Source organism: Giraffa tippelskirchi, chromosome 7 (genome assembly GCF_054371585.1).
Source record: "Giraffa tippelskirchi isolate mGirTip1 chromosome 7, T2T-mGirTip1v1.2.pri, whole genome shotgun sequence".
In the NCBI taxonomy this organism is placed as follows: Eukaryota; Metazoa; Chordata; class Mammalia; order Artiodactyla; family Giraffidae; genus Giraffa; species Giraffa tippelskirchi.
Window position 1 is genome coordinate 105,460,139 of NC_137281.1, and position 25,747 is coordinate 105,485,885.

The window sequence follows — 25,747 nt, forward strand, 5'->3', positions numbered from 1 at the left end:
AGAAGTACATCAAGGCTGTATATTGTCACCCTGCTTATTTAACTTACATGTAGAGTACATCATGTGAAATGTTGGGCTGGATGAAGCACAAGCTGGAATCAAGATTGCTGGGAGAAATATCAATAACCTCAGATATGCAGAGATGCCAGCCTTATGGCAGAAAGCAAAGAAGAACTAAAGAGCCTCTTGATGAAAGTGAAAGTGGAGAGTGAAAGAGTTGGCTTAAAACTGAACATTCAGAAAACAAAGATCATGGCAGCACTTCATGGCAGATGGATGGGGAAACAATGGAAACAGTGACAAGACTTTATTTTGGGGGGCTCCAAAATCACTGCAGATGGTGACTGCAGCCATGAAATTAAAAGACACTTACTCCCTGGAAGAAAAGCCATGACCAACCTAGACAGCATAGTAAAAAGCAGAGACATTACTTTACCAACAAAGGTCCGTCTAGTCAAAGCTATAGTTTTTCCAGTAGTCATGTATGGATGTGAGAGTTGGACTGTGAAGAAAGCTGAGTGCTGAAGAATAGATGCTTTTGAACTGTGTGGTGTTGGAGAAGACTCTTGAGAGTCCCTTGGACTGCAAGGAGATCCAACCTGTCAATCCTAAAGGAAATCAGTCCTGAATATTCATTGGAAGGACTGATGCTGAAGCTGAAACTCCAATACTTTGGCCACCTGATGCAAAGAACTGACTCATTGGAAAAGACCCTGATGCTGGGAAAGATTGAAGGCAGGAGGAGAAGGGGATGACAGAGGATGAGATGGTTGGATGGCATCATCAATGTGATTGACATGAGTTTGAGTAGGCTCCAGGAGTTGGTGATGGACAGGGAAGCCTGGCACGCTGCAGTTTGTGGTGTTGCAAAGAGTTGGACACAACTGAGCGACTGAACTGAACTGATTAGATCTAGTAAACAGAATGCCTGAACAACTATGGACAGAGGTCCTTAATATTCTAAAGGAGGCAGCGAACAAAACCAAAGAAAAACGCAAGAACGCAAAGTGGTTTTCTGAGGAGGCTTTACAAAGAGCTGCAGAAAGAAGTGCAAAGCAAGGGAAAAAGGGAAAGGTACACTCAACTAAATTCAGAGTCCCAGAGAACAGCAAGGAGAGAAAAGAAGGCCTTCTTCAATGAACAATGTGAAGAAATAGAGGAAAACAATAGAAAGGGTAAGACAAGAGATCTCTTCAAGGAAGTTGGAAATATTAAAGGAACATTTTATCCAAACATGGGCACAGTAGAGGGCAGAAATGATAAAGACCTAATAGAAACAGAAGAGATCAAGAAGAGATGGAAAGAATACACAGAAGAACCATACAAAAAAGCTCTTAATCACCCAGATAACCATGATGCTGTAGTCTCTCACTTAGAGCCAAATATTCTGGAGTGTGAAGTCAAATGGGCCTTAGGAAGCACTGCTGACAATAAAGCCAGTGGCAGTGATGGAATTCCAGCAGAGCTATTTAAAATCCTAAAAGATGATACTAAGAAAGTGCTGCATTCAATGTCAGCAAATTTGGAAAACTCAGAAGTGGCCACAGGACTGGAAAAAGTCAATCTTTATCTGAATTCCAAAGAAGGGCAGTACTAAAGAATGCTCAAACGATCGGTCAATTGCACTCATCTCCCATGCTAGTAAGGTTACGCTCAAAATCCTCCAAGCTAGGCTTCAGCAGTACGTGAGCCAAGAACTTTCAGAAGTTCAAGGTGGGTTTAGGAAAGGCACAGGAACTAGAGTACAAATTACCAACATTTTCTGAATCATAGAGAAAGCAAGAGAATTCCAGAAAAACATCTACCTCTGTTTCATTAACTATGATAAAGCCTTTGACTGCATGGATCATAACAAACTGTGAAACACTCTTAAAGAGATGGGAATACCAGACCATCTTTCCTGTTTCCTGAGAAACCTGTATGTGGGTCAAGAAGCAACAATTAGATCTCTGTATGGAACAACTGACTGGTTCAGGGTTGAGAAAGGAGTATGACAAAGCTGTTTATTTCACCCTGTTATTTAACTTATATGCAGAGCACGTCATGTGAAATGCTGGGCTGGATGAGCTACAAGCTCTGGAATCAAAATTGCTGGGAGAAATATCAACAACCTCAGATATGGCAGGTGACACTACTCTAATAGCAGAAAGTGAAGAGGAACTAAAGAGCCTCTTGATGAGGGTGAAAGAGGAGAGTGAAAAAGCTGGCTTAAAACCCAGTATTAAAAAAACTAAGATGATGGCATCTGGTCCCATCACTTTATGGTAAATAGGAGGGAAAGAGGTGGAAGCAGTGACAGATTTTCTCTTCTTGCACTCTAAAATCACTGCAGATGGTGACTGAAGCCATGAAATTAGAAGAGGACTGCTTCTTGGCAGGAAAGCTATGACAAACCTAGAAAGAGTGCTAAAAAACAAAGACATCACTTTGCCAATAAAGGTCTGTATAGTCAAGGCTATGGTCTTTCTGGTACGGATGTACAGATGGGAGAGCTGGACAATAAAGAAAGCTGAGCACCAAAGAACTGATGCTTTCAAAATGTGGTGCTGGAGAAGACTCCTGAGAGTCCCATGGAAAGTAAGGAGATCAAACCAGTCAATGTTAAAGGAAATCAACCCTGAATACTCCTTGGAGGGACTGATGCTGAAACTGGCCACCTGATGTGAACAGCTGACTCACTGGAAAAGACCCTGATGCTGGGAAACATTGAAGGCAGAAAGAGAAGAGGGCAACAGAGGATGAGATGGTTGGATGGTATCACCAATTCATTGGAGATGAACTTGGGAAAACTCTGGGAGATGGTGAGGGACAGGGAAGCCTGGTAGACTATAGTCCATGGGGTTACAAAGAATAGGACACAACTTGGTGACTGAACAACAACAGTAACAATAAACTCTTCTTCAGGAGCAATCTTTTTTAATTTTTTTCTGATTGGTACACTGGAGATTTTTACACCTTGGATTAATGCATGATAGGAAACTCTATACGATAATAAGTAATGTGTAGGAAAAATTGGAAGAGAATGCAAAAACACAAAATTAGATTAGAAACTAATTCTCTTCAAGATACCTGTACTGGTAAGTTGTTGTTTAGTCTAAGTTGTTTTTGCTAAGCTGTGTCCGACTCTTGCAATTCCATGGACTGTAGCCAGCCAGGCTCCTCTGTTCGTGGGATCTCCCAGGCAAAAATACTGGAGTAGGTTGCCATTTCCTTCCCCCAGAGGATCTTCCAGACCTGGGGACCAAACTCACATCTCCTGCATTGCAGGTGGATTCTTTACTGCTGAGCCACCAGGGAAGCCCCGTGTACCCTTGTATCACCTGGGAAATCTTAGTGTATAGCTATAGTTAGGTATATCCCAGTTTTGAAAACTAATAGTCTGCAGAATAAATGATTTTCTAAAATTTATGAGGCATTTAAAAGTCACTCATGTTGATTTTAAATGTCATATATTATTTAAAGTGGTATATCTCCTCATCAGGTAAATATAGACAGAAGCAATACACAATGTGAAGAAAGAGTTCGAGATGCTCTTTTTAAAATATATCCTTATGGGTAAACACACCCAGATAGATGGGGAAACAGTGGCTGACTTTATTTTTCTGGGCTCCAAAATCACTGCAGATGGTGACTGCAGCCATGAAATTAAAAGACGCTTACTCTTTGGAAGGGAAGTTATGACCAACCTAGACAGCATATTAAAAAGCAGAGACATTTCTTTGCCAACAAAGGTCCATCTAATCAAGGCTATGGTTTTTCCAGTGGTCATGTATGGATGTGAGAGTTGGACTATAAAGAAAGCTGACTGACTAAGAAGTGATGCTTTTGAACTGTGGTGTTGGAGAAGACTCTTGAGAGTCCCTTGGACTGCAAGGAGATCCAACCAGTCCATCCTAAAGGAGATCAGTCCTGGGTGTTCACTGGAAGGACTGATGCTGAAGCTGAAACTCCCAATACTTTGGCCACCTGATACGAAGAGCTGACTCATTTGAAAAGACCCTGATGCTGGGAAAGATTGAGGGCAGGAGGAGAAAGGGACGACAGAGGATAAGATGGCTGAATGGCATCACTGACGCGATGGACATGGGTTTGGGTGGACTCCAGGAGTTGGTGACAGACAGGGAGGCCTGGTGTGCTGCGGTTCATGGGGTCGAAAAGAGTTGGACACGACTGAGCGACTGAACTGAACTGAAACACACCCATAATTCTCACCTATTGTTAACTGAAGCAAACTATAATTTGTTCAATAGACTTTTACCAGAATATGCAGAGATTAATTTCTTTTATCATTTAATTAAGACAGTGATATAGATTATGCTGGATATAGGTTTATGTATTTTATATACAATGCTTTAACTGGAAGCAAGATGAAACTTTAGTCTACGTAATTGTAATTTACATTGTTAATTAGCACTGAAATGGCTACTAAAGTGTAATCTAAAATATTAATGCAATGTATGTTTATTGTGTAAGGAGGCCTCTAAAGACAATATACACTAATGTTTGCATGTTTAATATGTGCCAAATATGCTTAGTGTATTCCTGTTTAATTTTCATAACCATAGAGATGTATATTATCATTATCATTTTACAAATAAGTAAACTGATTCTCAGAGATTAAATGGTTTGTTCAAGGTAAGATAACTTAATTGGCTCAAAGCCAGAAGTTCTGACTCCAAAGCTCATATTCTTAGTGTTCCTACATCTTCTAAAGTTTCATTGTGTTTTTACTAAAGCATTGCTTTTTCATCTTACAAATGAAAAATTTGTTTTATGTTAATAGAGTACAAGTGAGTCTGGCCTGAAAAAGGGTGTTATCTAACTCTGAATTTCACTGAATATCTGGAACAATAGCTTAAATAATTGGGTCAGAAACATTAAAATCTCATAGTAAGAATTACTGGGTGCTTCCCAGATGGCACTAGTGGTAAAGAACCTGCCTGCCAATGCAGGAGACATAAGAGACATGGGTTCGATCCCTAGGTCGGGAAGATCCCCTGGAGGCCAGGGCATGGCAACCCACTCCAGTATTCCTGCTGGTCGCAAAGAGTCAGACATTACTGAAGCGACCTAGCAGCAGCAGCAGTAGTAAGAATAACTAATAAAATAAGGATGAAACAATTGTTGTACTTTTAATGAGTATGCAAAGATCTTATAAGCATACTGTTCCATTTAACTAGTGCTTAATTTATGGTTTATATGAATATTTAAGATTAACTTAAAAATTATTTCTTCAATTAAGTAAATTTTGAGAATTAAGTGTAACTTTTATTCCAAATTGACAAGTTTTTGAGGAATAGATGATAATAATGGGAATTCACAGTAAAGGAGGCAGGGAGAAGACAATACGTTCAGTTTTATTTATTTATATTTGAAGTCTTTGTGGGATATTCAAGTGAATTAGTTCAAAACGTTGCTGGTTATATGAAGGTGTATACACACACACACATACATCCAGTGTTCAAAAGAAAGTTATGGGTTAAAAATACAAATAAGGAAGTCACCAGCATACAGAGGAAAGCAAAGGGTATGGATAAAGTCTTCTAAGGACAGCACAAAGGAACAGAACAGCAGGCGCTGCTATAAGAAGTTGGGTAACACCTGCAACTAAGGAAACTGAGAAGAAGAAACCAGAGAAGATGAAAATTATGTAAAAGTAGTATTATCACAGAGGTCAAAAAGAGCAAGAGTATATTCATAAATGCTACAGACAGAAACATGAAATCAAAATGACCACAAGATTTGGCAGTTGAGTTCATTGTCCAGGGCAGGTTTTAGTGTTATATCCTGGTTAGAGCACAGATGGTAGCAGTCTGATAGAGAATGATAAAAAGTAATATAAGATGATTGGCTACAAATGGAAAAAAACAAAGGGGTAAGAGTAAGAGTGACAAAGATTTGTTTATTTATTCACTTGTTTTAGGACAATAAAGATTTGACCATATTCATACGCTAAGGGAGAAGAGCCTGTCTAAATGCAGGAAGCTTCTATGGCAGTAAGTAGTCAGGGATCATCAATGCCAATCTAACCTTCATTAAGTGTTGAGAGAGTAAAATGTAATTTTGTCTCTCTCCACTTACTCTCGTTTTATCTAACTGCATTAGAGAACCAATTAATTTGCATAATCTCCATTAATATACCTATCTTCTTTAAATGGCAGCCCTAATAGGAAAATAGTATGAGTATATATGAGGATATTCTCCACTCTTTATTATTTCAGTTCTATCTCTCGTAGGGAATCAGATCCTGAAATAGCTCTCCATCATCATCTCTACATCTCAGGTCTAGAGTGTATCAGATTTTTCTAGTCACACAGTATTTCTGATGGTATTCTATAAAAGATTTCCACATTAAGGACAAATTGAAAGAACTCAAGACAGAAAACAAAAGACAACCTACAATAGGTTTACAATTAACAGATTTTGAAGGACTGGTAAAATATTCCTTTAGTTTCTTTATTTAAAAAAAAAGCATTCAATTTAAGTTTACCTGAAAGTGTAGAGCCACTGCAGGTCTGGCCATCAACCTACTAAAATGTTCGTTAAACTTTGGTGAAAGAATATCCTGGGATAATGTTTCATAAGGATCAAATGCTTGCTCCTATTTTTTTTAAAAAAGAAAAATATGTTAGGTTTAAAAGAAAATCTTTTCTACTCTCATGGCACAGATTATTTAATGGCAAATTTTTAGTTAAGCCCTCCATTAGGTTTCAGAACATTTTTTTATTCTGGGGACAAATAATAACTATGACTATAGCTTGGAAATTTTTTTAAAATGTAAGTAATGACTTTAAGCAATAGATGACAAGAAGCTACTAATCTTAAAATAGGTCATTGACTTGTGATCACAAGTATCAAACTATTAAATGCATATGCACATTTACCCCAGATAAACAAAAACTGTATTATTAGTAAAATAAGGCTGGGATTTGAAATTTCAGTTAGGTTTACCTAGGCTAAAAGTCTAGATGGTTGGATGGCATCACCGACTCTATGGACATGAGTCTGAGCAAGCTCCGGGAGTTGGTGAAGGACAGGGAAGCCTGCCTAGCGTGCTGTAGTCCATGGGTTCACAACGAGTTGGATTGAGCCACTGAACTGAACTGAACTGAGACTAAAAGCAGTTTACACTGAGAGTATTTTCAAAGGAAGTAAGAAGTGATACTTCTGCTGTTTTATCCACACCACATTTTTTCAAAATTAGAAAAAGAAACCAAAGACTAACATACAGTAAAATAACAAAACAGAAACTGCCCATATTTTGTCCACGTTTATATTTTTAAAAATTCCTATTATTTTATAATAATCAATATCTGCAAGGTTTAGTTAGAACTAAGACTTGTTTCATTTTCATGTTAAAAATACAGTATGTTTCCCAGAAAATAACAGTGTTGTCAAGGATACAGAGACACTGGAAACTTTGTCCACTGACACTGGGAATGCAAAATGGTATAGCCCCTGTGGAAAAGTTTGACAGTTCCTCAAAAAGCTAAACAAAGAACTACAATATGACCCAGCAATTCTACTCCTAGGTATATATCCAAAAGAATCCAAAAAAAGTAACTCAGATACTTATATGCCAATGTTTACTGTAGCATTATTCACAATAGCCAAAAGGTGGAAAAAGCACAAGGGTCTATCAACAAATAAATAACAAAATGTGGTATATACACACAGTGGAACATTATTCAGTCATAGAGAAGGAATTCTGGTAACATGCTATTACATAGATGAATCTTGAAAACATTATGCTAAGTGAAATATGCAAAGGAGAATATTGTAATAATTCTATCTTTATCAAGTATCTAGAATCAGCAAGTTCATAGAGACAGAAATAGATTAGAGGTTACCAGCGTTTGTGTGGGAGAGAATAGGGAATTATTACTTAATGAGTACAGAGTTTCTATTTAGGGTGATTAAAAAGTTTCAGAAATGGAGAATGATAATGATAGTATATTACTATGAGTTTCATTTATCCCTTAAACTGTACACTTAAAATTGCTAAAATGGCAAATTATATGTTTTACCATAAAAATAAAATAAAAATTAGAAAATACATTTTTGAATACATGTTTTTGACTCATGATATTTTTAAGAGTACAAGCAACCAGATTACAAAGTAATATTCTAAGATATCACAATGTTAAAAAAAGCTTTCTAATAAGAGCAAGCCTGAATATCTTGGTTAGGCATCAGTAACTGAGTATTTTTATACTATCAGTTCCATTGTCTACAAAATGGATGTAATAAAAGTGATGCATATTTTCAGAAAAATTAAAAAGAGATTATAAAATTAGGAAATTTACATGATAACTAAAGAAAGAACTTTTAACATCTGTTTTCCAAAAGAAATAAAACTAACCAATGAATATGAAAAGGTGTTCAACCTCATTAAAAAACAATGAAATACTGTTTTTCTCTCACTAGACTAGCAAAATTTAATGGGATAACAACCAAGTCTGAAGATGTGGGAAAAAAAGAGGGCCTGCATATACTGGAACTTATCTGGAAGTAAATTTGGAAAAATGCTTCAAAGTTCTAAAAATGTACAATAATTCTACTTCTAGGACTGAATCTTAAAATAATTACTGGATTATAAAGGCATTATATAAATGTTTGTTATAGTGTTGTTTATAATAACAAAAAGAACTAAGACAACCTACATGCTTAATAATAATAGATAGTTAAAATAGTGTCTCCACAGTTCATGGTACTTTCAGACTTTAAAAGCTATGAAGTATATTTATTAACATGGAAAATGTTCATGATATTGAGTAAAAAAAAAGCAGGTTGTAAAATAGTAAGATCCGATTTTTGTAACTACACGTAGGTTTGTTTAAACATGTAGCCAAATATTCACAAGGATAAATAAATCTTATAAAGATAATTAATCTCTAGGTTTTGCAAAACAGTGATTTTTATCTTATACTTACCTACATTTTTCTGAACATTTTTACAATGAGTTATGTTACTTTTATAATCATTTGAAGTACAAAAATATGCTTTTCACTTTGAGAAAAAATATATAAATTTCCTTTTTCATTTTTGGAAATTAAGCCTAAAATTCACAAAAGTTAAACTTTAAGCTTGGTCAATAAAATTTCTATGGTCAATAAAAGCAATGATCAATAAAATTTCTTTTCGTTCCACCTTAAGTGCACTTGCCGTCAAAAAAGAAAGGTCTTAAACATTACTAGTCTATCAGCTTTTGATATAAATATTATCATAAATACACCATAAAGTGCCACTATAAAGACAATGTAATTGTAGTTTGCTACTGATTAAATCTTAAGCATTTTTTATAGCAGCCAGCAGTGTCTTTTAATTTTCACAAAGAAATACAGCACTTAGGACTTTAATGGGAAAACAGTTTTGTAAATTTACCTCTGCCAGATCTTCAAAACAGCTGCCAGCTAAGGGATGAGGGCTACTTTCATCAGTCATTTCAACTGTGTCTTCAATTAAACCTAAAAGTTTCACGGTCAATTCATGTATATCTAAAATGTTACTGAAAATCTTTTCAATATCCTAAAAAAAAAGAAAAGGAAGGTTAAGACATGTCAGGTTGAAAATGTCATTAAAGAATCATTCAATATAAGTAGAGAAGCGAAAAGCAAAGGAGAAAAGGAAAGATATTCCCATTTGAATGCAGAGTTCCAAAGAATAGCAAGAGAGATAAGAAAGCCTTCCTCAGCGATCAATGCAAAGAAATAGAGGAAAACAACAGAATGGGAAAGACTAGAGATCTCTTCAAGAAAATTAGAAAGAAAAAAAAAGAAAATTAGAGATACCAAGGGAATATTTCATGCAAAGATGGGCTCGATAAAGGACAGAAATGGAAGGGACCTAACAGAAGCAGAAGATATTAAGAAGAGGTGGCAAGAACACAGAAAAACTGTACAAAAAAGATCTTCATGACCCAGATAATCACAATGGTGTGATCACTCACCTAGAGCCAGACATCCTGGAATGTGAAGTCAAGGGGGGCCTTAGAAAGCATCACTACGAACAAAGCTAGTGGAGGTGATGGAATTCCAGTTGAGCTATTTCAAATCCTCCAAGATGATGCTGTGAAAGGGCTGCACTCGATATGCCAGCAAATGTGGAAAACTCAGCAGTGGCCACAGGACTGGAAAAGGTCAGTTTTCATTCCAATCCCAAAGAAAGGCAATGCCAAAGAATGCTCAAACTACTGCACAATTGCACTCATCTCACACTCTAGCAAAGTAATGCTCAAAATTCTCCAAGCCAGGCTTCAGCAATACGTGAACCGTGAACTTCCAGATGTTCAAGCTGGATTTAGAAAAGGCAGAGGAACCCAAGATCAAATTGCCAACATCCGCTGGATCATCGAAAAAGCAAGAGACTTCCAGAAAAACATCTATTTCTGCTTTATTGATTATGCCAAAGCCTTTGACTGCGTGGATCACAATAAACTGTGGAAAATTCTGAAAGAGATGGGAATACCAGACCAGACCTGTCTCTTGAGAAACCTGTATGCAGGTCAGGAAGCAACAGTTAGAACTGGACATGGAACAACATACTGGTTCCAAATAGGAAAAGCAGTACGTCAAGGCTGTATATTGTCACCCTGCTTATTTAACTTATATGTAGAGTACATCATGAAAAATGACGGGCTGGATGAAGCACAAGCTGGAATCAAGATTGCTCAGAGAAATATCAGTAACCTCAGATATGCAAATGATACCACCGTTATGGCAGAAAGTGAAGAAGAACTAGAGCCTCTTGATGAAAGTGAAAGAGTTGGCTTAAAACTCAATATTCAGAAAACAAAGATCATGGCATCACTTCATGGCAAATAGATGGGGAAACAATGGAAACAGTGACAGACTTTATTTTTGGGGGCTCCAAAATCACTGCAGATGGTGGCTGCAGCCATGAAATTAAAAGACACTTGCTCCTTGGAAGAAAAGCCATGACCACCCTAGACAGCATATTAAAAAGCAGAGATATCACTTTGCCAACAAAGGTCTGTCTAGTCAAAGCTATGGTTTTTCCAGTATTCATGTATGGATGTGAAAGTTGGACTATAAAGAAAGCTGAGTGCTGAAGAATAGATGTTTTTGAACTGTGGCATTGGAGAAGACTCTTGAGAGTCCCTTGGACTGCAAGGAGATCCAATCAATCCATCCTAAAGGAGATCAGTCCTGGGTGTTCATTGGAAGGACTGATGTTGAAGCTGAAACTCCAATACTTTGGCCACCTCATGTGAAGAGTTGACTCATCTGCAAAGACCCTGATGCTGGGAAGGACTGCGGGCAGGAGGAGAAGGGGACGACAGAGGATGAGATGGCTGGATGCATCACTGACTTGACGGACATGAGTTTGGGTATACTCCTGGATTTGGTGATGGATAGGGAGGCCTGGCGTGCTGCGATTCATGGGGTCGCAAAGAGTTGGACACAACTGAGTGACTGAACTGAACTGAACTGAAATGTAAGTAATATAAGTGCTAAGGGTAGGTATATTTTCATCCAATCGCATACCAGTATATTTCAAGACATAAAATATATTCCAAATCATAACAAAAGTCAATCATGAATAAGGAAGGGAAATAAACCCCTTGGATTAGATTTAGAATTATTGACCAAAACTGTATAGAACCTGTATTTTCCAGTAAATGTGCTATAAATCTCATATGGTGGATGATTCTAGGCAGCTTTTCAAAGAAAGAATTCTCGCATTTGAGTACTTTTAAATTGGGTAAGTGCTAAAAGTCTTGATCAAAGTCTCAGAGTTGGTTAACGACAAAAGCGGGGATCAAGATGAAGATCTGACTTCTAACTGAGACACAAACTAGTTTTACAGTATGTGACCTGTCTCTTAAATTTGAGAAGGAATTAAAGATTTAATTCAAGCTCTTCAGTGTGAATTTTATCTGGGTTAAAACATGTTAAATACTCTGGAAACAAGAAGACCACATGACTGATTATCCAGGTTATAGCCAACTATTATTCATTCTGCATCTGGTGATAGAAACGTTGATTAAGGAACCTGACAGACTTGAGCTTGGATTCTTGTCGCACTACTTGCTAGTTGAATGACCCTGGAATAGGACAATAATAACAGCTACCATTTCTCGGTCACTTACTATGTTCCAGGCACTACTGGAAGTACGTGACATGTGAGTTCATAACAGATTAGACACTATCATCATCTTCATTTTACAAATGAGAAAACAGAGGCACGGAGCAATTATGCAATTTGTCCAGGGTCACACAGCTGGTATATTAATACCTACCTCATAAGGTTCTTAAGAGAATGAAATGAGATCATTTCTACAAAATGCTCGTGGTATATATTAGGCCTTCCACAAATGTGAGTTTTCTGAAGACATAGGGGTAGGGGTAGACCCCAAAGGAGTAAGTTAAGATTAACAGTCATTCATTCTTTTATCAAATATTTACTGAGTTCTATGCTCTCATCTTAGATGGTCTTTATTTCAAAAGTTTACAGTCTCATCTATGTTGAAAAAATGTAATATAGAGATAAAGGGATTCTCTCTTTCTCTTGACCCTTTAGTCTTTAATGAAAATTTTCTGTCAAATCAGCACAAATTCAGTGAAAAAAGAACCATAAAAATTAATTCTTGAGGAATGAAAACTGATGGGATGAATAAAAGGTAAAGAGGATAACAGTTATCAGCAATTGTTATTAAATAACAGCATTTGTTAAGCTTTTAATTCTTCATACACTTTAGACAAAACCCAACTGTGGTATAAAAGAATTAAGTTCAACCTCCATAAGTAACTTATCAAGTCATAACTGTTTTGTGTCTATTTCCCCACCAGTAAAGTCGAGATGATAATAACTGTCCTACCTATCTCAGAGAATTTTTAAGGGTCACACAAAATAGGACAGTACTTTGAAAAACATAAAAATGTTAACTACTTAAGGCAGTGTGTCCAGTAGAAATTATTATCAAATGTTAAACTAAACATGCATTCTAAAAAAAAAAAGGATAAAAGCCAATTAAAACACATTACATTTTCATTAATAACCTCAGATATGCAGATGACACCACCCTAATGGCAGAAAGCAAGAGGAACTAAAGAGTCTCTTGATAAAGGTAAGAGGGGAGAGTGAAAAAGCTGGCTTAAAATTCAACATTCAAAAAACGAAGATCACAGCATCCAGTCCCATCACTTCATGGCAAACAGATAGGGAAAAAATAGAAACAGTGACAGACTTTATTTTCTAGGGCTCCAAAATCACTGTGGACAGTGACTCTAGCCATGAAATTAAAAGACACTTGCTCCTTGGCAAGAAAGTTATGACAAACCTAGACAGCGTATTAAAAAGACAAGACATGCCTTTGCCGACAAAGGTCCATATAATCAAAGCTATGAATTTTCCAGTAGTCATGTGCAGATGTGAGGGTTGGACCATAAAGAAGGCTGAGCACCAAAAAATTGATGCTTTTGAACTGTGGTGCTGGAGAAGGCTCCTGAGAGTCCCTTGGACAGCAAGGAGATTAAACCAGTCAATCCTAAAAAAAATCAACCCTGAATATTCATTGGAAGGACTGATGCTGAAGCTCCAATACTTTGGCCACCTGATGCAAAGAACTGACTCATGGGAAAAGACCCTGATGCTGGGAAAGATTGAGGGCAGGAGGAGAAGGGGACGAGAGAGGATGAGAGGATTGGATGGCATCACTGACTGGATGGACACGGGTTTGAACAAACTCTGGGAGATCGTGAAGGACAGAGAAGCCTGGCATGCTGCAGTCCATGGGGTTAAAAAGAATCAGACACAATTTAGGGACTGAACACATACACTTACACACACAATAGTTATTTGGGAGAGGAAGTCAGGAGATAAGAGAAAAGCCAAGAATTTAAGGTGAAAGACACTCAGACATGGAAGGAAAAGTAGGTCATGTAAGAAATGAAGGAAATAAAAAGAAATCTAAATTAAACAAACAAACAAACACAGTATCTGTCTAGCTAGATTCCTTAACAGTTGACTTTAGAAAACTACAGAGGTAAGAAAAACATGGATAAGACTCTCCTGGATCCCCATCATAATTCATCGCATTCCTACCCGGCCGAGTAGAACTCTGCCGCTCTGCCTTTGTTTATGAGACATTCTGCATAAACTTTTATTCTTAAAAGTCTCACTATTAAAACTTTTTACTGCCCTAAAGTACTTACCAAAAGACAGGAAAAAATGTATATCTTTCTTTTCTAGACCATACATTTCTTTCACCATCTTCAAATGCATAACTATAAATCTCAAATATTGCACAGTAGAAAGATTTTATTCCAGTGTAATTCCCCTAATTTTGTGCCTAATTTTCATTGTCACTGAACATATCAGTGTGACAATTCATGTACTAAAAAACCCACAACATGATTTTGTCACAGAAATATGGGCAAAAGCTCTGTAAGAAATCAACTGATTAAAGTTGATAACTTTCTTTCAGAAAAAACTCCCACAACATCCCCAGTGTTCATAGCAGCATTATTTACAATTACCAAGATATGGAAGAAACTTAAGTGTCCCTCAACAGATGAATGGATAAAGAAGTGGTATATATACACAATGGAATACTATGCAACCATAAAAAAGATGAAATTTTGCCATTTGCAGCAACATGGATGGACTTGGGAGGGCTAAGTGAATTAAGTTAGACAGAGAAGACAAATACCAATTATATGTGGAATCTAAAAAATACAATAAGCTAGTGACTACAACAAAAAAGAAGCAGACTCACAGATATAGAGGATAAACTAGTGGTTACCATTGTGGGGGACAGAGGCAGTATAGGGGTGGGAGAGTGGTGGGTAAAAACTATCGAGTATAAGATAAGCTACCAGGATGTATTGTACAACATGAGGAATACAGCCAATAATTTATACTAACGATAAATGGAGTACAAACTTTAAAACTTGGGAATCACTATGCTGTATACCTACAACTCATTCGGGAATGTGTATCAATTATATTTCAACAAAAAACTAAAAAAACTTAAATAGACAAAGCCAGACAACACCACAGTACTATATAAAACCATACTTTTGTTTTACATACTCATTAAGTATATAAAGTTACTATTTATGATTTTTAAGCTACTATCTGACTTTTGGGGGTAGAAGACTTTCAAATCCAAAAAGGTACTTACAGAAGGTTTAAACAGCTTTCTGTCAGAAAGAAAAGCTTCTCGAAACACTTTTATGATCATATTTAGTTCCCGTAGATACTGTCTTTCTTCTGCAATTTCAGTTCTAACAAGGTCATAGTAATTTAATTCTCCTGAAGAACTAGGTTCATCTTCACAAAGAGAAACCAAGCCTATGTCATCCTGATCAAACATGTCCATCAAAACCTAAGAAATATAAATCAGTAATGAATAAACTTATTTTCCTTACTGTTATAAGACCATTTCAAAGTACTTAGAATTAAAATATTATTAAACAATGAGAGCTATGTGTATTATAGGCCAAATTTATAAAAGAAAACTAAAGAGAAATATGAAAAGCTGAAGTGAGATAATGTTCAAATAAAACTGGATGTAGAAAAATAAGTATTTATGAAAATAAATCTAATAGTGAAATACATATAAACACACAGTATGTATACAAATACATGTGTACATACATGTAAATACAAAATATACAATAGCAAAAAACGCACACATTTGGAGAACAACAATCTGAGCCAAAAATCATAGTTCTATCATTTACCTGTGATTATAGACAAGTTACTTATTCCTTCGAAAGTCAGACCCCTTACATGTATGTAATTGATGAAAGAATTCAATGAGGTAAAGGACATAAAATGCATACTATTATGACCAGCAAATAACAGTCATAAAAAATAGTAGTTCTTTATCCTACTGTAAGAATGCTTAGGTGCACTTAAGTGGAGTTTAAAGGAGAAAAATGAAATGAGACACAAAATATAGTAATAGCATGATGCTTTTCTGATGCATATTTACTACATTAACAACTGCTATAAAAAGTTCATTTGTTAAAATCAAGCATCTCATAGATGCTTAAATTGCTATAGTGACAATTTCTCCTTTCAGGAAAGAATAAAGATTGATACTATGGACTTGAGTCAACCAACATGCAGGAGCCAGCTGTATATTAAAATCAATAGGAAAAAGGTGACCATACTTTTTAGAATTAAAAATATTGATAGTTTAAAAAGAAAAGAAAAATTGGACCTACTTAATTATATATGCAAGACTAACTGAAACTACTTTCTTAGAATTTAGGAGGAAAAAAAAAAGCACACTTCCAAAAAGGAAGCTCCAAAAGTGAAACAATTAAGAGAATAAGCAAATTCTGACAATATGAGATATTCATTCATTCTCAAAAAGTATCTACTGATCACCATAAATTGTGCCAGATGTTGATAAGATATAGCAATAAGCAAAATAAACATGAATTCTGCTTTCCTGATCTTTTAAATCTAACTCAAAAATATTTCTTAAATCTGATCAGTTCTCTTCATTACCCTCCAAGCTTCAAATCAGACTATTAAGCAGCTACATCACCTCTTAGAAGGTCTTGCAATATGACCTCCTTGCCACAGGTTTCTTCTCAACCCCGGTTCCAAAATTATGTTCCTAAAACCAAATTGTGTCATATCCTACATAAACATGATACTGGATTTCATTGCTTTCAGTATACAATCCTAACTTCATGAAGATAAAGGCACTTACAATTTAACTCCAGGCCACCTCCCCAGCCTCATCTCCTGTGATACTCTAAAATCCCTCTTCTCTTCATTGCCCCCTCCATGCAACTTGCCCTCCTTCAACTGAACATCATCACCTCCCATTCTCAGACACTTAAGACCTTTGAAGAAACCACTGGGGCTGCACAGGGAATTAGGTAATGAAATCTGATTTTAAGCAGACACACAAAAGAATGGAAAGTATGACACAGAACTGTCTTCTCTTCCCCACTAGACACATTTTAAAGTAGTCTGTAACTTGGTATCTCTAATTTCTTAGTTCTCAAGCTCACCACTCTACTGAAACTCACTAATAATGTCTGAATATCTTTTTGTTTTCACTAGTTATTAACATAGCTAACCAGAACTTCTTAAAACTTTCTCTTCCCTTGGCTTCTCATACACCATTCTGTCAGTGAGGCCTCCTTCTCTACTACTTACCTTCCCTGCTACCCACTGAAGGGACCCATTTTTGGAACTGTTTTGGCCACACGACACCCAAAATCCTGAACGTAAATACTACAGGAGTCAGGCAGATAATACATCATGTTAATACATAACAGGTGACAGGCAGTGTGGCAAACTAGAAGGCGCATGGACCTAAACAGGAAAGTGTGCTCCACGGTAGCTATTTTGTCAGGCATTTTGATTTTCTTTTTTCAAGAAAAGTCTGAAATCTAGATTTTATGTAGAATTTTCATATTTGTAAATATAAACAGATTGCAAATAATGCAATTTTAAAAAACAAACCTGGAGCCCCTATTCACTAGGTGGAGAACCCCTATTCACTAGCAGGCCATCAGTCTGAAACATCTACTATATTTTCTCCTAAGTGAGCTTACCTTCTTAGATGACTTTCAATCACTAGATAATGACTCCCTAAATATTTATGTCAGAATCTCTCTGGAATCTAGACAAGTGTTATGAAAGGCTTGCTAGGTATCTCTCTGTCTGACAAACCCATACATGTACACTCCACTTCAGAATCACTAATCAAGCATCATCTACTTCACCTTCATAGCTAGAAAACTTGTCCTTACCCTAGACTTAACACTTCTCAACTTTCACACCAAATCAGTCCCCAGATCCTTTTAACTCCAACTCACAAACAGCTCTTAAAACTGGTCAGGTCCTTCTATTCTCCTGTCTAGAACACATTCTCTTACTTCTCTTTCCTTCCAACTCTCACATTTATTCACCTGATAAATCCTTAGTAATTTTCATCACTTAGCTCAAATATAATTGTCTTTGTATAGCTTTTCCCAACTCTTCCTGAACTCCTTCATCAAAATCTTTTCCCTGGCCTCAGTCCTCCATAAGCATCCTCTCTCTTTTCTATATAAGTACCTAACTTATATTGACGTTTCTACGGATAAGAGCCATAATTTCATCTTAAAATCCACAGCATTTGATGCACAGTAAATGCACAAAAGATACCTGCTTAACGAACATACATGTATTGTATGTTTGCAAATTGGTAAGACTTGTAATGACTTGTAATAGCCTTCCCAGGTGGCTCAGGAGTGAAGAATCCACCTGCCAATGGAGGAACCACATTGGAGACAGGGGTTTGATTCCTGTATAGGGAAGATATCTTGGGTGAGGAAATGGCAACTCACTCCAATATTCTTGCTGGGATAATCCCATGGACAGAGGAGCCTTGGGGGCTATAGTCCATGGGACTGCAAAGAGGCAGACACAACTGAGTGACTGAGCAGACACAGGACTTGTAATGAACGGCTAAAGACTAAATGAGTTAAGGATCAGAATAAATGTTAGGATAATAAAAGCAGTTCTTGGTAATGTTCACAAGAATAGTAAAGGAGAATCGGTTCTTGGAACAGATGGAGTAATATTACAACAAAAGAAAAAAATACAGAAGAACTCAACTCCTATTACATCTGGATCCACAGAAATAATCTTCAGAACAGCTCTGTGCTCTTACTCTCTTGCCTTGCTTAAACGTCAAATTTCCTCTTAAGCACATATTTTCTATTTTTCCAATCTGAATATTATTTTTCTTAATAGTGACAAATATATGAAGGGTTGAGCTTTAAAATTCCTTCCTATGATCACCTAACTATTCCCAGCAATCTCTGATGGGCCAGAATACATCATATAGTCAAATGCTGCTTTTTTTAAGTGTAGGAAAAAACTTGATTCTCAAGTTCTCTGTCAAATTATATGACCTTGTCTGGGAAACTACACAGACCTCTAGAAAGCACTTATTTGAACAGTTTATTAAACAGATGGCTTGTAAGTTCCTGAAATAGTGGTCACAGGAAATCAGTTTAGATTTACTAAGACCACACCATATCACACTAGTTTCATTACTCCATTCACATGACTAGTCCCACAAATAAAGTCATTTGGATCTTTGCTATACATATGACAGTCTCTTGTGACAAATTTGGAATCATAGGAGAAAAGGATGGGCAAACTATAGCCTATAGGCCACAATGAGCCTACTGCCTTTTGTATAAATAATGTTTTACTAGAACACAGCCTACACTCATTGTTTTATGGCTGCTTTCCTGCTACAAAAGCAAAGATGAGTGGTTCCAAGAAAGACGAACATATATATAGCCCACAAAACCTAAAATATTCATCCACCCATCTGGTCCTTTACAGATAAAGCCTGCTGACCCCCAAATTAGACAAAGAGGTGAAATGGCAGCTGACTAAAAGGCCACAATGAAAAAAAGTGGTAATTTATTAATCTAGAAGGATGACTCTAATAACATTATATGAGGAATATCACCTATTATACTTTTTCTAATATTTTTAATAAATAATTCAAACTGAAACAAACTAAGTTTCTTAGACTGGCATATATTACAGAAAGCTAGTAGGATATCTACGATGAATGACAAAATCAGATTTTTATAATATCTTGATATGCTGGACATAGTCTCAATAACAGTATTAAGTTTTAGAGAGATAAATTTGAATTCAAACTTGGAATTCAAACTTGGATGGGAAAAAAAACCAACAGCACACATTGTAAGAAATCAAAGATATAACATACTAGTATCTCATGTGAAAAGTCCTAGGGAGTTGAGACATATAACATACAGGTAAGTCCAGTGAAAAGTCCTAGGGAGTTGAGACATCTGTAAACTCACTAAGTAGACAGAACAACATGCGTGCTCCAAAAAGTTAATGGTAAAATTATAAAAGAACATCATATTGAACAAAGGAAATAGGCATTTCATTGCACTTTGTGTGGTCTGAACAAATCTAGACTGTTGTCTTTATTTTAGAAATCACAGTCTAAGAGCAATTCAATGAAAATCTGAAAATGATGTCAAAAACATTTGTTTGCAAAGTCTCAAAAGGTGAAAATTAAGTACATGGAAAAATGCTTTAAATGATGGAATGACTTATTCTGAAAAACAGTTTCATCTTATCTAATGTAGTCCAGAAGAGAGATTAGAATTAGTGAATCAAAGTTAATAGGAAAGTCAGATGCAAACTGACTTTATACATAGGATGGATAAATAATAAGGTCCTACTGTATAGCATATGAAACTATATTCAATATCTTATGATAAACTGTAATAGAAAGGAATATGAAAAAAAGTCTGTGTGTGTGTGTGTGTGTGTGTATGTGTATATATATGTCACTTTGCTGCACAATAGAAATTAAACACATTGTAAATCAATTATATTTCAGTAAAAAAAATTTTTAATGCATGCCATACTTGATATTTATAGTTCTACTACAGGTTTGTACCCTAAAAATGCACTGAATTTTAATAAATTCTCTTTTGTATAATTCCATCCAAAAAATTTTTTAAAAGTGCATTTGAAATTGTACATATTGAATTATCAAGTATATTCTTGCTAATAAAAAACAGCTATTCTGGAAAAAAGTTAATAGGAAAGTTAATTTTAACTCTCTATGAGGAAGACATTTCACCTAGCTAGAATTCTATAAAAATGAATAGACAGTTTTATGAGCAATAAGCTCCCCAGTGCTCAAACAGACGCTATGTGACTACCACCTGTCAGTCTGCGTGTAGATCTGGTCTCTTATAATTCTGAGACTGTGTAATCGTCTAGGAATTTAACTACTTTCGCCTTTAAAAGGAGTCATAGAAAAGTTAACCGACTCAGATATAGAATAAAGTCTCCCCTTCCCACAGTCTCTCAATAATCCCGTCCAAGGCCACTGTTCGGGGCAGGGAGAGTGGAGGAATGGGGCAAATAAAGGAGCAATCCCTGCATGAGGGTGTGGGGAAAAGCTGTAGCGGCCCATCTCAGTGTGCTAGCTCCTGAGAGGCGTAGGGAGGGTGTTTACGGGAGTGGAGGGTTGGGGGCACAAGATGTTAGAGATCAATCAGAGTACAGAGACTATCCATACAATAGGGCAGCTTGATGCAGGGTGCTGGAGCCCTAGCGGGTAAGGAGGGTATTTGCACGGGAAGGTGGTCCAGCAGCAGTGGACCAAGATGGGACTGTCAGAATTTGAGGAGGGTTAGGAGAAAGTACACAAAGAAGGAGAAGGGTTTCTATGCCAAAATAGGGTGTCTACACCAGTGTGGGGAGATAGGCCTGCTGGGAGACTGGTCACATACAGAAGGGTTGATCAAACAAATATATTAAGAAAAACAGGAGCCAGGTTTCTCACTATCAGATAACAGAATTACAAATGTAAAAAAGGGGAGGCGAAAATGAAGTCTGTGGTAATGAACCTGGATTGAAGAGAACTCATCTAAAGATACATAAGATATAAATATAGATGTATATGTATGTGTTATTATGTTGTCTCAGTCACTAAGTTTTGTCTGACCCTTTCATGATACCATGGACTGTAGCCTGCCAGGCTCCTCTGTCCACGGGATTTCTCAGGCAAGAATACTGGAGTGGGTTGCCATTTCCTTCTCCAGGGGATCTCCCAATCCAAGGATCAAACCCATATCTCCTGCTTTGGCAGGTAGATTCTTTACCACTGAGCCACCAGGGAAGCTCACATGCACACACACACACATGCACTCCCTAATTCTGACCTTAAAGAGATCAGAGGAGTAACACTCCAGTATTAATGAGCTCACCGAGCACTAAGATCATGGTTTCTAAATACCATTCTTCACTAAAAGGAAGCAGGAATTTTTAGAGAACAACTAATTCCAGGCTTGAGTAGCCAGGTAAAGAACAAGTTGAACCTGGAGCATCTTATATCAAAAGAGAGACAAGGACAGAGAAGCCAAACTGAAGGAGCTCCCACTGGTCAACTTGAGACAATCTGAATATCAAAATAACTAATAAAGTAACGAGTTATGTTCCACTAAATAAAATAAGAATCAATGAATTCATATTAAAATAAATCGTAGCTCAGTTGGTAAAGAATCTGCCTGCAATGCAGGAGACCTGGGTTCGATCCCTGGCTTGGGAAGATCCTTTGGAGAAGGAAATGGCAACTCATTCAAGTTGGAGAATGAGAGAATCATAAAAATTGCCTGGAGAATCCCATGGAGAGAGGAGCCTGGCAGGCTACAGTCCATCGGGTAGCAAGAGTTGGACACGACTTAGCAACTAAGCCACGACAAAGTGTGATGAGGAACAAGATATTTACATAGCCTTAAGATACTCCACAAAATATTTATTAATTACCAAAGGGTAAGGAGTCCTTTAAAGTACAGAAATCTAGAAGACAAACCCTTAAGTGATTGAAGTGACCATCACCAAAAATGGGACACATCAAAACTGTGTGTTGTGTGAGAAAATACAGTGAGAAGAACTTCTATGGCATTTCTGCCACAGCTCCATATATAACCTGAAATTTATCAAGAGAAAATATCAGAAAAAACTGAAGAGCATTTTAAACATCAACAAGCATAATCGTTAAAAATGTCAAGGTCATAAAAGTTAAAGGAAGAATGAACTGTTCCAGGGTGAACAAGGAGAAAAAAAAGATACCTGACAACTAAACACAACACATGATTCTGAACAGGATCATTCTGCTATAAACGACGTCATTGGGACAACTGGCAAAACCTGAATGGGGTCTGAGGATTACATAACATAATGTATCAGCATTTATTTCCTGGATTTCGACTGTCACAGTGTGATTATACAGGAAAACGTTCTTGTTCATATGATACACTAAACTATGTCAATAGCCTGCTCTCAAGTGGTTTAGGGTACAAGGGAGTATCTTTTTTTGTACATGCAACTTTTCTAAAAGTCTGAGCTAGAAACTAAGTTAAAAAAATGTAATCATTTTTTTTCATTGTTTCAGAAGTCAAAACATAAATAACAAGGAATTTCTACAATAAAATTTAAGTGAAAAATCGTTTTTGAGACTACGGCATAGTACAATGGCTCTCAATTGTTAACTATACATCAGAATCACTTGTGAGCCTAGAGGCCAATCCCAGGCCAAGTAAATAAGAACCTCTAGGGGTAAGATGCAGATATCAGTATTTTTTTAAAGAATACTGATAATTCTGATGTGCAAGGTGAAGAACCAGTGGCCTAGGCCAGACCCTGGGGGTAATTCACACCTAGAGGTCTAGCTTAGGCACCTTCTCTATGAAGTGTTTCTGGTCTTCCCTATCCAGAGTTAATCACTTTCTCCACTGCACCTTTGATTCATTTGTATAATAATAGTGTTTTATCTTGTACTGGAATTATTTGTTTATAATACTTTTATTACTCACTAAAATAAATTCCTTCTAACACAGGGAGTGCTGATATGTTCAATGTTGTCCATTGCTCAGGGCAGTATCTGACACATAACAGGCATTCAAAAATGTTGATTTCAAAAGTAAGAAAAAAAAAAAAGGAGGAAAGTAGAAAGGGAAGAAAAGGAGGAGAGAGAAAAATAAAAGACTCAATTTCTTTCCTCAGTAGCTTATAGCCAGGAAGAATGAAGTGACAAAAAAAACGGTCAGAAGAAAGTAACTGGCTGTAAAATCTTCTCTTTCCTCGTGCCCCACTGAATATGCTGCAAAATCGAAGTATGGTTTTCAAAATTACTTCTTAAACTTAAAAGCATCTGAATATTCTGGATTTATTCTTTCTAAAAATACAAAACTCAAACTACTTTTTTAATCTTGTTTGAGGCTTTGGATGTTTTTTCTCTGAAGGTAAAAAAGTTTTGATGGAAAAAAAGGGATTCTCATCCCATCACATGCTGAAAAATCTGAAAATATCATGGTTATTAGTCCGTAAGGCCACCATTTTTCTGTCTTGCAACACTAGGAATTATAAAAATCACTAATATAACCATGTATTAAAAAACAAAGATAGAAGTGACATATCATCACTAGCATTCTAGCTAAATTTAAATACCTGTTAACACTTACCTTATCTGCACACATTGACACTTTAATGTCTTGTTGAGATATTTCATAATGCCGGATATTAAAAACATAATTACCAGCCAGTTTCAAAATATCAGCTGAGATATACTCTAGCACAGCCACAATATATAGGGACACATGGTAGTCCACTTTGTACCCTAAAACTTCCTGTGGAAAAAATAAACAATTTAATTCCCCCAAATGACAGCACTGTCAAGTAGCAGTTAAAACACACTTAAAATTTTTATTTAACATTCTTGCTTATAAACAACTTTCCAGAAACCAAATGTCTAAACTCAAAGGTACCACAGGATGTAAAATGAGCTGTTGGCTCAGTATCAGGGTTTTGGTTTTTTAAATCTAACAAACCTGCCTTTAGTATCAAACAAGAAGAGATAGTTGATTCTAAGACAGAAATCTTAGACTGGACTTCACTGAAAACCTCTTGATATATTATCCAAAACCCATCTGACAAATATTTGCATTTTTTAATTAATATTCCCAAATTACAACGGTTTCTACTGAGGGGAGGACATATATGTGAGGGGTCCTAAAACTGCTACCAAGGGATATTCAAATCCAGGTACACCAGCTACTCTGTACAGACTAAATAATATTTCCTACCCAACACCCAACTTTTCCAATGTATATAAAAATATCTATAACAAATACAAATGAATTTAAAAAGAGTTCTTAACTCACAGTAGCTTTTGCATTGTACACAACAAAAAGCTGAAAGTCAATCATGGTAGCAGTCATCAGAAGATGCCAAAAAGATGCATTATTTCTTATCATTAACTTTTAATACTATTTGAAAAGCAACTGATTTTATCAGAGTATTTTTTTTTTGCTTTTTGCATATATTAAGAAAGATATATATGTATGTATGTATGTGTATATACAAGTATATACATATTCAACTGCACATACATAGTCACATAGACCATGTATATAAATACATAAATATATTTATAGACCATGTATATAAATACATAAATACTATATAAAGGACTATTTGTTAAAAACAACTTCACTCAATGGTTTTTTGTGTGTCTGTTTTTTGTATCTTTGCTTGTTTGCTTTTACCTTCAATGAAGGATGGATTTTGTCCACAGGCAGCAAGAGAGGATTTCTTCTTTTCCGTTTCTCTATGGCAGACTGTGCATCAGCAATTGCCCATTTATCAATTGGATGAGGAAAGGTCTTTTGAACTCGTTCCTGTTCAGATCACAGCAGAACTATCGTTAACAGAAGTGCTCATAAACAGAAAGTTCATACAAAATTAACTTCATCATCATCCTCATGCCAACAGTTAATAGTAACATAAGCTGTTCTGATTTCTGCAATAAATGAAAGTTCTTGTTTAAAAAAACTAAAAACGCTATCAAGATTTTTCCACTTAATTCCCACAGGTAATTAAACAGAAAGCTTTAAGTGTAAGCATAACTAAGATAAAACTGGAAAAAAAAGAAAAAGTAACAATGTTAGAGATTAAAGCAAACATAAAATATTCTATCAGTGATTCTAAGGTCAAGGTTTCTAGGGTTAAAATTGTTTACCCAGCAGAAGTTGTTAACTTGTTATTAATAATTATTATGCAGTCATTCTCCTTCTGCTAATCTCAGCGCTTTATAGAGAAGAATTTTAAAAAGGAGAAATATCATGTACCTCTTAAAGAATCAAGTGTGTGGCAGAGCTCAGAATTGTTTAAAGAAATGTATCGCTTG

The 25,747-nt window shown here is 36.2% G+C and overlaps 1 protein-coding gene across 14 annotated transcripts in view; it reads right to left on the reverse strand.

Annotated features, from left to right (window-relative positions):
• SOS2 (SOS Ras/Rho guanine nucleotide exchange factor 2) overlaps window positions 1-25,747 on the reverse strand; it is a 95,983-nt gene that overhangs the window by 46,373 nt on the left and 23,863 nt on the right. For all 14 annotated transcript variants that reach the window (XR_014059884.1, XR_014059882.1, XR_014059885.1 and 11 more), the window contains exons 3-7: window positions 25,107-25,238; window positions 24,024-24,188; window positions 15,149-15,352; window positions 9,385-9,528; window positions 6,491-6,601 (exon numbers count right to left, since the gene is read on the reverse strand). Coding sequence is in view for 10 of the 14 variants with exons in the window: in XM_081511274.1 (XP_081367400.1) it covers window positions 6,491-6,601; window positions 9,385-9,528; window positions 15,149-15,352; window positions 24,024-24,188; window positions 25,107-25,238 (756 nt within the window). In the remaining 4 variants the exon portion in view is untranslated. The remainder of the gene's footprint in view (window positions 1-6,490; window positions 6,602-9,384; window positions 9,529-15,148; window positions 15,353-24,023; window positions 24,189-25,106; window positions 25,239-25,747) is intronic.